The 13,207-nt window shown below is 40.6% G+C and overlaps 1 protein-coding gene across 10 annotated transcripts in view; it reads left to right on the top strand.

Annotated features, from left to right (window-relative positions):
* ank3b (ankyrin 3b) overlaps positions 1-11,498 on the top strand; it is a 96,866-nt gene extending 85,368 nt beyond the window's left edge. For 8 of the 10 annotated variants that reach the window (XM_013908985.1, XM_005725843.1, XM_013908978.1 and 5 more), the window contains 7 exons: positions 5,394-6,078; positions 6,162-6,354; positions 6,568-6,651; positions 8,167-8,250; positions 8,695-8,943; positions 10,149-10,220; positions 11,059-11,498. In XM_013908985.1, the coding sequence (XP_013764439.1) occupies positions 5,394-6,078; positions 6,162-6,354; positions 6,568-6,651; positions 8,167-8,250; positions 8,695-8,943; positions 10,149-10,196 (1,343 nt within the window). In that variant the 3' untranslated portion in view covers positions 10,197-10,220; positions 11,059-11,498. The remainder of the gene's footprint in view (positions 1-5,393; positions 6,079-6,161; positions 6,355-6,567; positions 6,652-8,166; positions 8,251-8,694; positions 8,944-10,148; positions 10,221-11,058) is intronic. The other 2 variants (XM_013908977.1, XM_013908979.1) reach the window with 2 other exon arrangements.
* The last annotated feature ends 1,709 nt before the right edge of the window (positions 11,499-13,207 follow it).

The following is a 13,207-nucleotide window of genomic DNA, read 5'->3' as shown; positions in this document are numbered from 1 at the left end:
GCTTTATTTTTTTATATAAATTTGACTGTTTTCCACAGTTAAAACACACTGTTAATATATCTTTAGATAACTAAATTTCAATAAGGAGAGATTACTTGGAAGAATTTAACATGATTTATTGAGATGGAGAAATTCATGTATTTGGTGATTAGACTCTGATGACCCATCATAGCAGAAGAAAATCCCAGCAGTGATGGATTTAGGACAGGACCCCCTGGAGTCTAGACACTGATGGTAGTGAAGATGAAGACTGAGGCTTAAATAGAGCTCTGACTGCGGTGGAGATGGGGAGGTGGTGGGTTGCATGAAAGAGAGTCTAAAAGGTAGGATGACAAGAAAATGATCGAACTAGAGAAATGATGTCAGTACTGAGATTGACAGTGTGGGAAAGCGTAAACATGTAAACAGAAAAAAAGCTGAACACCCAGGAATGCAGATGAGTGATTACAGATCTTCCTTATTGAACCTAAGCATAAGCTTCATAAAACAGGGGTAGAGTCAAGGGATGGATACGGGGAGCAGCACTGCAGGCTCAAGACTGCCAATCCGTTTGACAACTCAACAACCGCCACATAGTATCAAAGGACTGAATAGAGAAGCATGTAAAAGTCAATAACAATATTAAACAGCACAATTATATTCAGCAGTAATAATGCTTTTTTATTTCTCTAGCCTGTCTTTTGTCCCTGGCTATTACTGCAGCTCTATTAACCGACTGCCAGTTTTTATTTAAGGAACATGAGTAATGATGACTAATTATTAACTTCTGCCGCCAAATCCAATGCCAACTTTTTACCATGGATTTTACAGAACCATTGCTATGAATGGAATAAAATTAATCTTTCCACTACTGTTCTTTACTTCTTCAAGAAAATAGCAGATAACACGCACTAAGTAAAGCCAAATAAGCTCTTCTCTGGATTCAGTAGACGAGTTTAGAGTCTGCTTTGGCACTTTAAAACAAAATTCTGAAATGGTCTCATTTCCAGTCTGTCTAATTAGGTTTTCTTGAAGTCATCTTAACACAAGGATCGGCTGTTGCCTTGAATAACAACAGAGCTGAGGTGATCTTTTTGCAAAGATGATTTCTTGGGGAACCGACTTAAGTAGATTAACAAAATGCATGGCTATGGCTTTGTGTGAAGGGCTGCCTGCTCTGTTGTTGACTCACATTAATACACTTCTAACACTCTTTAAATGGGCGAAGCCTTTTCAACACATCCAGAAGTGTTTTTTTTGGGGTTTTTTTGATGACTTGCACATTTTGATCTGGATGTGCTCTGTTCCACACGGCACTCACAGATGAGTTGAAAATGAAACGCCTTTTTTCAAAGTGTACAGTGTATACTAATGCTTCTGTGTCACTGCTGTTAGCTATGTGTGATACCTGTCATCTCCTGGTTCCTCCGAGCCTCCAAGCCTCTACGCTCCACTGTAGCTTCCTCTGCTTTGAGACCAGCAGACTCCCTGCCTCTTCATCCTCCTCTTCCTCTTGCTTCTGAGTGACTAATTTCCACAGCAAATGCCCTTGTCTACTGAGCAGCACTAATCAGCTACTTCCCACCAATGGCTACCTTTTGCTAACCTCAGCAGCTTCAGGATCCAGTCATAGCTTCTGCTCCCACCCTTGCAGTTGAGTAGAATAAGACTAGAACAGCACAGTCTGTCATTACTAACAGCTTTCTACAGGTTGTGGAGGAACATAGCAATCTTACAGCTCTTTGGTGAGAGTTTAAGATCGCTCTTGTCAGCCTCTGCGCAAGCTGGATAACACTGAGAGCTAATTGCTGTCAAGGCCCATTTCAGACGCTCTTATCCATGGCATAGAAGTGCTCCAGGGGAGTCTCTTAACAGTAAAGCTCATTTAACCCAGTGTACATTTGCCAAACCAAACCTTAAAGACTATCAAGTCTTAAAAAATCACTGTAAGGTTGAGAAGTTATTGTTTGGTTTGGCAAATGTGAATCATGGCCTTTCTTCTGAACTTTTCGATGTGAAACATTCAGGATCTTTTTCCATGAAACAGTCTAAACATTGTGACATACTGTGTAATTTCCTTTTAGTAAGAAATCTGATGTGAGGTGTTATCAGGTTCTGCAACTTTGTCCACAAACCATACTTGATCTGAATTTAATCAGATTTCGACATCCCGTCCTTGTGCACCACCAGACCGCTTTCAACTGGCTGCCATTTTTAGATCGCTCCATGAAAGTCGTTCTGACCGCTGACTGTGATTTCAGCATGAACCTCAAACTTGCAGATTGAGCCTACATGACCTTTTGAGTTTAACATCATTGGTGATGAGAGTTTTTCACCAACAATCTAGAGACAAAAGAGCAGGTATGAATGTACAAAGAACAGGAAAAACTTGAGTAGCTAATGTATTTGCCTCCCCCCCAAAAATATGACACAACCACAAGGTAATTAAGACATACTGCACCACGCACATGCATAAATGCTGGCAATGCGTCGGCCGCTCACATTAAAAGATTCACCACAGATGTGAGATTGATCCTGGGGAACAGGATCAGGCATCCTTTAGATGTCTTAGAAGGATGACGAGTTCTGATGGGGGAACTTCGAGGAAGCCATGTTTCACCAGCAAATAGTGGATTAAAAAGGAAGAAATAACAAAATCACCATCTCTCCTCATCTGATTTGGTGAGGAGAGATGCAACTTTAGTCATTTTGCCTAAATGATTTGAGATAGACTCATTTTTATGATAGACTGGAGGAGATTCAGTGCGCATCACAGAGGCACAAGTGCACATGGTAAGGATGGGACTTTCATGGAGCGATCTACAGAACAGCACATGCAGGTTTTATGGACAGGGTCACAAAACCTCATACTTTAGTATTAGAACTTGGAATTTATAGAGTCTAGACTTTTAGTATTTCCAAGCATTTGCCCTTTCTCTTTTCATAAACATCTCCTCCTCTTTAAACCTAGACTGTAAAATCTCAGTTTTCCAGCAAAAAAATGATAAAATTATTGAAATTATTTGACTACCCTGGGGTGAAGGGTCCAAAGAGATGATACTCCTGCTGACTATGGTGCCTCTTCTTGCTTATCAGCTGAGATGAGCAACCCGATGAGTCCTACGCTCAATCTCTTCGCTTCTGCAGCTTCGTAGATTTTAAGCCTTCATCAGTCACATTTTCACTTCATTGTCTGTGTGTTTGACCTGTTTTATTTTTACATGCCTTGTTCTGTCTTCTAACCAGTTTTTGTCTAACATTTGTTCTGTGCCTTTTGTTCTGTCTTGTGAACCTTGCTAATTGCAACAGCTCCAAAACGTCTTAGAAGTCCTCAAATGCCTCAGCCTTCCCCTCTGCACACCACCTCCCTTTCTTCTTCCGCTCCACCCGTTCAAACCACACATATCAACACTTTCTCTTCCTCCTCTGTCTTTTTCTTCCCATCTCCCCCTTCCACACCTCCTGTTTACCTCCTGCCTGTGGCCCCTGTTCTCCCTCACTTCTTCACTCTGCCTTATTCCCCTCCTCTTCCCTCCTCCCCTCAAAGTCCTTTTAGCTGCCCTTCTTTCTTCTCTCCTCACTTTCCGCCCTCGGTCCTCTCCAAGCCCCTTCCTCCTCTTTCTTCCTCACTCCCAACTCTTCACCTTTTACCGCCTCCTCATTCTGCCTCTCCTACATCTGCTGAGTCTTCTCTCCCTTGTGCCTCTCCTCGCACCTTATCAGCTACTACTGTCCCTTCTTCTCCTTCCCCATCTTTAATATGTGCTTCCTCTCCACCTTTACTTCTTCCCTCTTCTACACCTCCTCTTTGTCCTTGCTCTTCATCCTCTTCTCCACCTCAAAATCGCCATCCTCTATCTCCACCTCCCCCATCTCCCCCATCCTCTCCCCTCCCTCCTGGTGTTCCTCCTTACTTCAGGCAAGATCGTTCAGTTCCTGAGGTTTACATTTAGAGGCCTGTGTGCTTCTCACTGCCTTTTGTTTGAACCAGCACAACTAAGCTACCTGAACTCTTCTCAAGCTTTTGCTCATAAACTGACCTAATTACTGAAAATGAAGTCCAGCTTGTTTTAAAGTCTCCTGCCTCACTAACTTCACTAATGTTGCATTTATTTGAGTGAGGCTGGGTCTAAGGCTACGTAGGTTTAAAAAGAAAACTCAAGTGCCAATTTTAGGCTACATAAACAGTATATGCCAGGTTTTTGGTTTTATTTTTATATTTTGTGTATTTCTGTTTCCACCACTTTTTGATGTGGTCATGTCTACTCGGTAGGGCTGGTTCAAAAGTCATTTAAAAGTACTTGAAATTATTGATTATTTTTCTACTTCTAGAGGCGGCAGAACAAAATTTAAACACAACAAATCTGATGTTCGTACATATTACAGATCGAGTACAACTGGAATAGCGTTATCATTTATCCACAGGAATAAATTCCAGAGTCTGGTTTGAACTCTGGTTTGTTCTGCAAGAAGCAATCCCATACTGGCACAACACAGTCTGAGAGAAATGCAGCCAGAGCCACAAAAGTGTAGAAATATCTGTCTTAGATGGCATGATGTACAAAGCAGGAGAGATGTTTCCTCTAAGTGAAGAAGTAGATTAATGAACTCACTCTGGACACCGATTGTGCAAACTATCCTCAACACATCGTGCATTTAAAGTAGCTGAACACCTGATGAATGGCCTGTTTTTTTTTTTCAGAAGAGACATGAAGGGCAGGCCTCTCTTAACAACAATGTGGGTGTTTATCCTTTTTATTTCCAAACTGTATGTCCTAATTAAATTCGTAGTTGTAAAAATATGTCGCAAGAAATCAGCTGAAAGCACACTGTGACCTTTGTAGATGTGTATAGGTGTGTGTAGCATCTAAAGAGCCAGATGTGTTTCTGAGCAGTTCACAAAGATTAAATTATAGCTTAAAGGAGCAGCGGCTCCCATTCAGCCGGCAAATTCCACTGTAAATATTGCTCCATGTCTGCTCTATGTGTATGTGATTTGAGATTAAATACGGATGTAATACTTTGCCTCCATAGTCTTTAAAGGTAATGGCATTACGTATTTTTTTTCTTATTTCAATTTAATATATTTCTGAATACTAAAATTCACCCACCAAATGCACAAATACCACAAGCAGAATCTAGAGGTGCAGTTCCCAGGAAGTTACCACTGGGTGTAAACAGACAAATAACTTTATAATATGTAAAGTTGTGTTTACATCTTATTCTGCTCCTTAATCACTTACACTTGTGACTTTTGAACAGATGCTACCCTTAAATGTTTCAAATGTTTCTCATTTCATCACCTCCATCACTTTACTTCTCCTTCCCTCCCTCTTCCAACCCCTTTTTTTTAAATCTTTACCCCCTCTTCAATCCTCGTATCCTCTAATCCTGTACTCCTACAATCCACCCAGGCTACGACAATATAGATCTGGAGCTCCAAACCCCCTCAGACCTCAACTACGTGCCCCCAACCCCACTGCGCTCAGACGACTTCTTTAGCGAGGGCGATCCTTTAGTAGAGTCCCATAACAAGTCCATGCTTACTAGACCTAGCGACCTCTCTCTCACTCAGACCACCAGCACCTCCAGCAGCGACCCCCTCACAGTGGCCCCGGGTCCAGGCTCCACTGCCACAGAGCTACCTATTGCTGGGCCTGAAGATACAGAAACTGAGATGTTTACTGAAGAAAAAACAGGATTGGTGTGTGTAGAGAGGCCAGATAATGACAGACGGTTGGTAGAGCAATCAGGAAAGGAGACAGAAGAAGTAAAAGCAGGAGACCATCTTGTTTTGGAGAGTCAGGGAGGGGCCGTAAAAGAGAAGGCTACCGCAGACACTGGTCTTGGAAATGGAGTGGAGGAAGAAGAGGAGGAGGAAATGACGCAGGAGAGGTTGCAGAGTCTGCTGGAGGATTTAAAGCTGGAAGAGGGCATGGAGGAAGAGGAGGTGTCAGAGGAGCTTGTGAATGCCATCCTTGAACAAGTACGGAAAGCAGAAAAAGACATTTATTCAGTTCCAGGCAGGAGCAGTGAGACGTCTGGCGCAATCGGGGAGTCGGCAGCCCCTGGCCCCAGCCCGGGCTCTGAGAAGGGCAGGTAGGACTTGATTTTATTTGAAATTCATTGTCACGTCTTTCTGCTCCCAGGTGTATTGTCCTAAATCTCTTTAACTCGTCCAGCCCCGACAGTCTAGCTGATTCGTTAGAGGAGCCCCAGGTTCAGACCAACAAACAGAATGGAGGTCAGACTGAAGCAGCCAGGGAAGGGATGGAAAAGGTGCCCAGGAGGAAGGAATCCCAGGAGGACAGCAGCACAGCGGGACCAAGCAGAGGAGACAAGGACGGAGGCAACAGGTCCCAGCACAAAGTCCAGGTGGGAATCGGTCCTTCATAGAGAATCTTGTCTTGAAGCCTTGAAAAAGTCTTTAACTGTATATTATATTATTCTCCTTCTGTTGTTATGTGGGCTTAAAATATTTAACCTCTGAGATTAGCCCAATTCTTCTGTCATATGTTAACTTTCCATATGAATCCCACACACTCTGGCCTCGTTGACATTACTCTGCTGCTGGGCTGCCTTCATCAGGAGAGTGTTAGAGAGAAGGAGTCCGACTCTGATGAGGAGACCACTGTCACTACCAGGGTGATACGCAGACGGGTTGTACTCAAGGTCTGTTAGGCCTGGTGTGCAGAGACATGTTGAAGCAGAGTGCAGTGGACCGATAGCGTGTGAAGAAGAGTGATACCAGAGAGACTGAACAGAAGCTATTTGCTATGTGTGCTGAGCATGACAGTAGCAGTGTTTTTGTGCAAGTTTGTTAACATGGAGTGGAATGTGTGTGCAGCTATAGTAACTTTAAAAGATAACTGGAGACGGGATATGTGCGAGGAAACAAAGAGACATTTTTTTAGATTAACATATGACCCAAAGAGGAGTTCTAAATTTTCTCTAAATTGAAATAGAAACTTGACTACAGCTGTTTATACGTTTAGCTTTGCTATAGTATTAAGTTCTAATTGCTTGCTTGCCTTGCTTGTGCTCTTCTACCTGGCTGGTGGATTGTTGGTTGTGCTTTACCATGTATGTTTAATTTACCGAATAAAAGGAATGTGCCAAACTTCTTCTGAGGGGGGAAGAAAAGGTGGGCTTTGATTTAAGCTTCTTTTCAGCTAGAAGCAACTAATAGATATTTTAATTATTGATGCTAAGTGCTAAGTGTTTCCAGGGAGTCATCAGTTAATTGCTTAGTGTAAAAAAATAAAATAAAAATCAGAAAATAGATTCATAAAGCCCTAAGTGAAGCTTTGATACAAATTAACAAGATTAAAGCAGCATATATTTACTTAGGATAGCTGAAATTAAATAAACTGTGGCGAGTTTTGCCTAATGCTGCTTTGGAATTGAAACGCTGCCCATGTTGGAACACATTTCCAAAGTGGAAAAAGTCTGCTTGAAGATCTTATAAATTTAATAGGAATAAAAAAACTAAACTAAAGCAAGAATATAACATGTACAGTATTCACAGACTTTGCTGTGACAATGAAAATTGAGCTCTGGTGCATCCTGTTTCGACTGAAAGTACTCCAGCCATCATTCAGCATTCAACACAACCTCTTCACACCCTCCACAAAAGGCCGAACTGGCTCGACACCAGTAGATACCAGTTATATTCTATATTCTTTATTGTTTTGTTACAATCTCTGGCTCTATCAAGGTTCATTTTGAGGTGATAATAAGATGCATTTGTATGGTTTTTGAACGGGGTTTCGCCTGAACTTTTATTTTTCCATCTATGGACACATCCTTCTGAAGCTTTGTTTAAAAGAAACACTTTTATTGTATTCTTTCCGTATTTCTATATTATAAATGTCTTTTAAACAGCATTTGGTGTTTCCAGTGCTTTTGCTGCGGTTTTGAAGTTTGGACGTGTTGCGACAGCAGGATGCAGTATTACATTACATTATTTAATAAACCTGCCGATCTAAATACTCACCTTTCCACTTTATATGATAAATATGTTCTAGGGCAAATACCCTGGTTTTGCATCCATTGTGATTTGTGGGCTGTTTGGAAATGCTTCTTTATTTATTTGATGAATAACAGTCTTGGAGCTAACCCTACCTGCACCTTTACCTTCCTCATTTCTTTCTCACTTTTCCATCCAAATAAAAACTTTCACCCCAGGGAGAGGAGGCCAGAAACATTCCTGGAGACTCTGTGACAGAGGAGCAGTTCATAGATGAAGATGGGAATCTGGTCACCAGAAAAGTAACCAGTCTTTCTCCTCCATTGCTTTTCTTGTCTTACACCACATGTATATGCCATGTACAGCCACAGTTAAATTTAATAGGGAAAACGATGAACCATGGAAGGCACAAATCTGTTATGTGAGCTCGATTTGTTTCCCCTTTGGCCATACGCCCTTGGTTTGTGATTGATTGGTTATCTCACCCTCCAGTTTGCTGTCCATGTACAGACTAGAGGGATTAGATGACCAGTACCCTTCAAAACTGAGGGTTTGGGCCAAGGAGGGGAATTCAGATTGGACCTCATTGTCACAATGATGCCGACAACCTCTTAGATGTATGAACCAAGCCTATCACATACCATTGACTTTTACACGATACCTCTACATATCTCCCTCATCCTTTTTTGCATCACTTCTCTCAACTCCCCCACCCTCCTCCTGCTAACATGCTTCTTCCCCTGCAGGTGATCAGAAAGGTTGTACGCAGAGTGTTCAGCTCAGAGGAAAGGAGGCAAAGTGAAGGCGAATTTATTGCAGCAGAAGAACCTGCTGCTGCTGGTGGGGAAGGTGTTGGTGGTGGTGTAGCCTCAGGTGGAGCTGACACTGCTTCTTCATCAGGAGCGGCAGCAAGAGCCACGGGGGGGAAGGGCAAGAAGAAGGGGAAGCGATCCCGACACGGCCACAAGGAGGAGCCTCAAAGAGTGAAAGCTGAGGTTGCTGTCGAAACAAACTGCCTGACTTAGTGAGCTGAGGTGTCTGCATGAAGCTGTAGCTTTGTGTAAACTCTTAATCAATCAATGTAAACTCTTAATCACCTTTTAGATGAGCAGAGGACACACATTCTGACAGCATTAAGGCAGCCATAAACCAAAGTAAACTGCATTCCAGTGAGGGGAGGTGTACTACAAAGCGCGATTAATGGGTTAGTGAGGTATGTTTAGCCTGGCTGGATCACCATGGCAACTTCTGCTGAACAGATAACATGGTCCAGAGTGGTTAATGTTCAGGGTTTTGTTGTAAAATTGTCTAGAAGCATCAGCATAAGTTTTAGTTCAGGTTCAAGGCCCTTCTTGCCCCAAGTGTCCTATGAGTTGAACCTGAAGCACAGTTGAGCTGCGATTAAGACCAGAAAAGCGTTTGTGATTTTAAAAAAAAAACAGCACTTAAAAGTCCAGCTAAAATTTGGGCAAAGCAGGTTGGTCAGGAGAAGCAAGAGGCAGGTGAGCAAAGATAAAATGCCATGGCCACATCGTCACTGGGGACCTCAAGTAGATTTATAAATACACATCAGTTTACGCATGTAAAAACAGAAGATGAAGATCTTGGCTAAGATTGGTTTATCCATACAAAATGGTAAAATGACAGAAGTGTCAAATGTAATGACTAAATTGTGATGTTCATGCAACTTAAACTTTATTTTGACATTCAGGTTTTGTTTGCTGTCTCCTGTTTGAAAAATTGAGTGTGAGTTTATGAAATGCTGTGCAGTTTAGAACAATTTCATAACAGCAACCTTACTGTCTGAATACAGTTTGCAGTGGTTGCAGTGTGTGTTTCCTCAGTAGCAGCTACAGCCTCTAGGTTGAGACTAGACCGAGTCTGAGAACTACTAATATCAAGTGATTCAACTAATATAGAATGTCGTTATTCTCTCTATTAAGCATGTGTGCTTTCATTTGCAAATGTACAGATGTAGTAATTTTAACATTTTTTCACTCCTTAAACTCATCTTTCCTCCAGCATGCTGCCTGATGTAGAAGATGAACCAAACTGTGCTTCATTAACACTCACCAATCATGCCTTGCCTGAGTTTAGTACTGATATTTCCTTTCTCTCTCTCTCTCTTTTTTTGTTTTGCTTTTTTTTGTTCCTGTCTTGTGCTGAACCTCGCTGCTTTTCTTAATCTCCTTCTGCCAAGCCTGGAGACGGTGCCAACAAGAAACCAGGGAGGAAGAGTCATTCTTAACAGTAGAGCTCTCAACTACAACTGGTAAGAGGCCACTCATAAAGACACTAAAAACTCCCATAAGTTACCCAAATATTATTATATATAGACCATAAAGATTAATTATGTGTGTTTTCTGTAAATACAATAAGAATATACTATTTTTTGCTTAATATAAAGTATGGTATATAAAGGCATGTTTAGCTGAAGACTTTAATTCTGAAATTTAGAGGTAAGACCACTCAGATGTCTGTATGCTGAGTATGAAGCCATCTACCTTTTAACTCTGATGTAATCAGGAAGACAACTGAGTTTTTCAACTGGAATAAAATTGTCAGTGCTGTTGTACTCCCAGGCATTACAGTCAAGCGCACCATGCAGATCCTTATTAACAAGAATATTTGCAAGGATTTAAAAGCTAGCAATAATTTAAGTTGCTAGTTGACATCTAAATGTGAGTTTTATGTTCTAGTTAGTATTTAAAAAAATATAACCTTATGTTGTATGTAAACAAAGATGAAAACGAATCACTTGCGAGGTTTTGTAGGACACTTTCTGTTACGTTCCAGAGTTAACTAAAGCTATCAAAGTGATATGAACAAACAATTGTTTATGACTTCATGTCCAAAATCTCTTTGTACTGTGTTGAACAGATACTGGAGATGAACTAGTGTCAGGTGGTACTTTCATGTAATTCCAATTTGTACCACAAGGTGGTGCAGTGAATAAATAAAACATATAAACAGGAGAATTAATTAAAAACACAATTACAATCGAGGCCAAGAAAGACAAAAAAAGATATTTAAAACTGCAATCCTAAAGCAGAAAAGTACTTTTTTTATACAACAACCAATCTGAAGTATAAACCTTCCTTTACACTCAGGTCCATGGACATCCACCTGTGACCCCCACACATGACCCTGGGAGGAAAAACAGACCGGAGCCAATGAAACCGGGAGCCAACACGTGTCTGAAGCTTTCGCTTTACAACGCATGGTTTTCAGCAAGACAACACGTTACTTTTCTTTGATTTCGCATGAGCATGTCACCAAACTCACTCACTGTTGGAAAACAACACCGAAGGACACGCATGGACGTGAGCTGGAAACTTCTTTAATCTTTGGCAAATGAAAGGCGTCTGTGACCAAAGACGGCACTCTCTCAGACACTCGCCTTGTATGGCTTTATTTTTTCCTCCTGCACTCACGGTATTGGGGTGCACCATGTGGTTCTTTTATAAAACAAAACAAAGGAGATATAATAGTACCTGGGTGTTTTTGTTGTACATAAATGACACTGTATAAAATCTTTAAAAAAAAAAAAGAATTGGTAGCTTCACAGATTGTTTATGCACTGATTTGAGTTGATGAAGCTTTGCAGAGCCAGTGCATTTGTATTGAGAGGTCGACACTTTTCGTGCAGCCTGGAGTGTGTCTTCTGACGTGCTCTTCCCAAATATAAAAAGGAACAAAAAAAAGCTGTATGTGAATGAAACGAATGGAGAAAAAAAAATGATGCTTGATTTTCAACCGAGGACATTTTTCTTTAAAGACAACAGCTACTCTGCTCTGTCTGAGGGACATTCTTCAGAGAAATGATATTTTGCTGCATGTTATGTCACTTTATTTTTAACGCTTTCCTTTCTTTCTCTTAATTCAAAGCACTGTAATACAACTTAGAGAGGGTGTGATGGTACTTCTGTCTGTGTTAGCACTCATAGTAACCCAAACATCTGTCATCTATAACTGTTTTGTTTTGTTTTTTATTTAATTTCTTTTTCTTTTCTTTTTTTTACAAATGAAATGACACTCCACATCCTAGTGGCGAGATAGTACAGCATCCTTCTTATGCAACAGGAAAGTACTGACACTGTCCAATGCATCTTTCAGACTAGCACATTGTTAGCTCTAGACCGCTAGCAACGCTGTGTGTGTGTGTGCGTTTGTCTGTGTGCGCGCGTGTGTGTGTTTAACATTAAGAAAAAAAATCCATGCATACTAGAAGTGTATATTTAAACCTTTAGTTCTACTGTGGTTTTTAAAAGGGGACTTTTACGTTGATGATTTTTATCCTGTTTATTTGCTTCTATTTACATGAGAACAGAGAATCTCATTTTTAGCCCCATCACTCAAATCGAAATCTTTGTAATCACACACAAATCACTGTCAGTTATTAAAAATGTGACTTTCTGTTCATGTGTAAATTGTTTTTCTGGGTTTTTTTTTTTTCATATGAATCCACCCTAAGCATCCATTGTTGATAATAAATCTGGTACCGACATGTATGACAAACCAACATAGCCTACACTGGATGATCCAAGTAATTATTTAAGCAGAAAAATAAAATGTGTTTAAACTGAACCTCTGCTAGTCAGTCTGATTTCTCTTTCTGGTTGCACAGGCCCAATGAAATACTGGCATGAATCATACCGATGTCTTTAAGATGTCAAGAAACCTCATGGAAACTAAAAGACAATAAAAGACCTGAAGATGTAGGCTGAAGAGCTTTGTGTATCACAACATACTTGCCTCACATGCTAGTGTCCACCAGTAAATAATGCCAAATAAATGAAATACAGTCACTAAACATGTGGCCCATTCTCCTTGTAAAGGCAGTATTACACACTACATTACATTACACAATCTAAATAGTTAAAAAATAATAATTGTATACACGTCTTAAACCAAATGCAGAATAAGGGTATTTAGGGGGCTATATGTCCATGCTTCCATGCCACTTGTGACCTACAATGGCCCAGTCATGATCTTAACTAAACACTGGTTATGTGACCCCGTACATTCTGCATCTAACAAATTTTACATAAAAATATATATTAAAAAAAATTATTGTACGTATAAAAAAAGACCTTTGCAACTTTTTCAGTTATATGTCAACATTTGGCATAAATTAAACATGCAGATCATCAAAAATGTGATTTCCATACTGGATTGGTCAGGGTTAACAGGGTGCCGGTGGAAACTGTGCTACTGTTAGCTAAAGACAAATGAAGAGGAGAAGGGGAAGGCATGATA

Source organism: Pundamilia nyererei, unplaced genomic scaffold (genome assembly GCF_000239375.1).
Source record: "Pundamilia nyererei isolate P.nyererei 1_Seehausen unplaced genomic scaffold, PunNye1.0 scaffold00017, whole genome shotgun sequence".
In the NCBI taxonomy this organism is placed as follows: domain Eukaryota; kingdom Metazoa; phylum Chordata; class Actinopteri; order Cichliformes; family Cichlidae; genus Pundamilia; species Pundamilia nyererei.
Note: the sequence above shows the minus strand (reverse complement) of the source record. Positions and strands in the feature narration are given on the sequence as shown.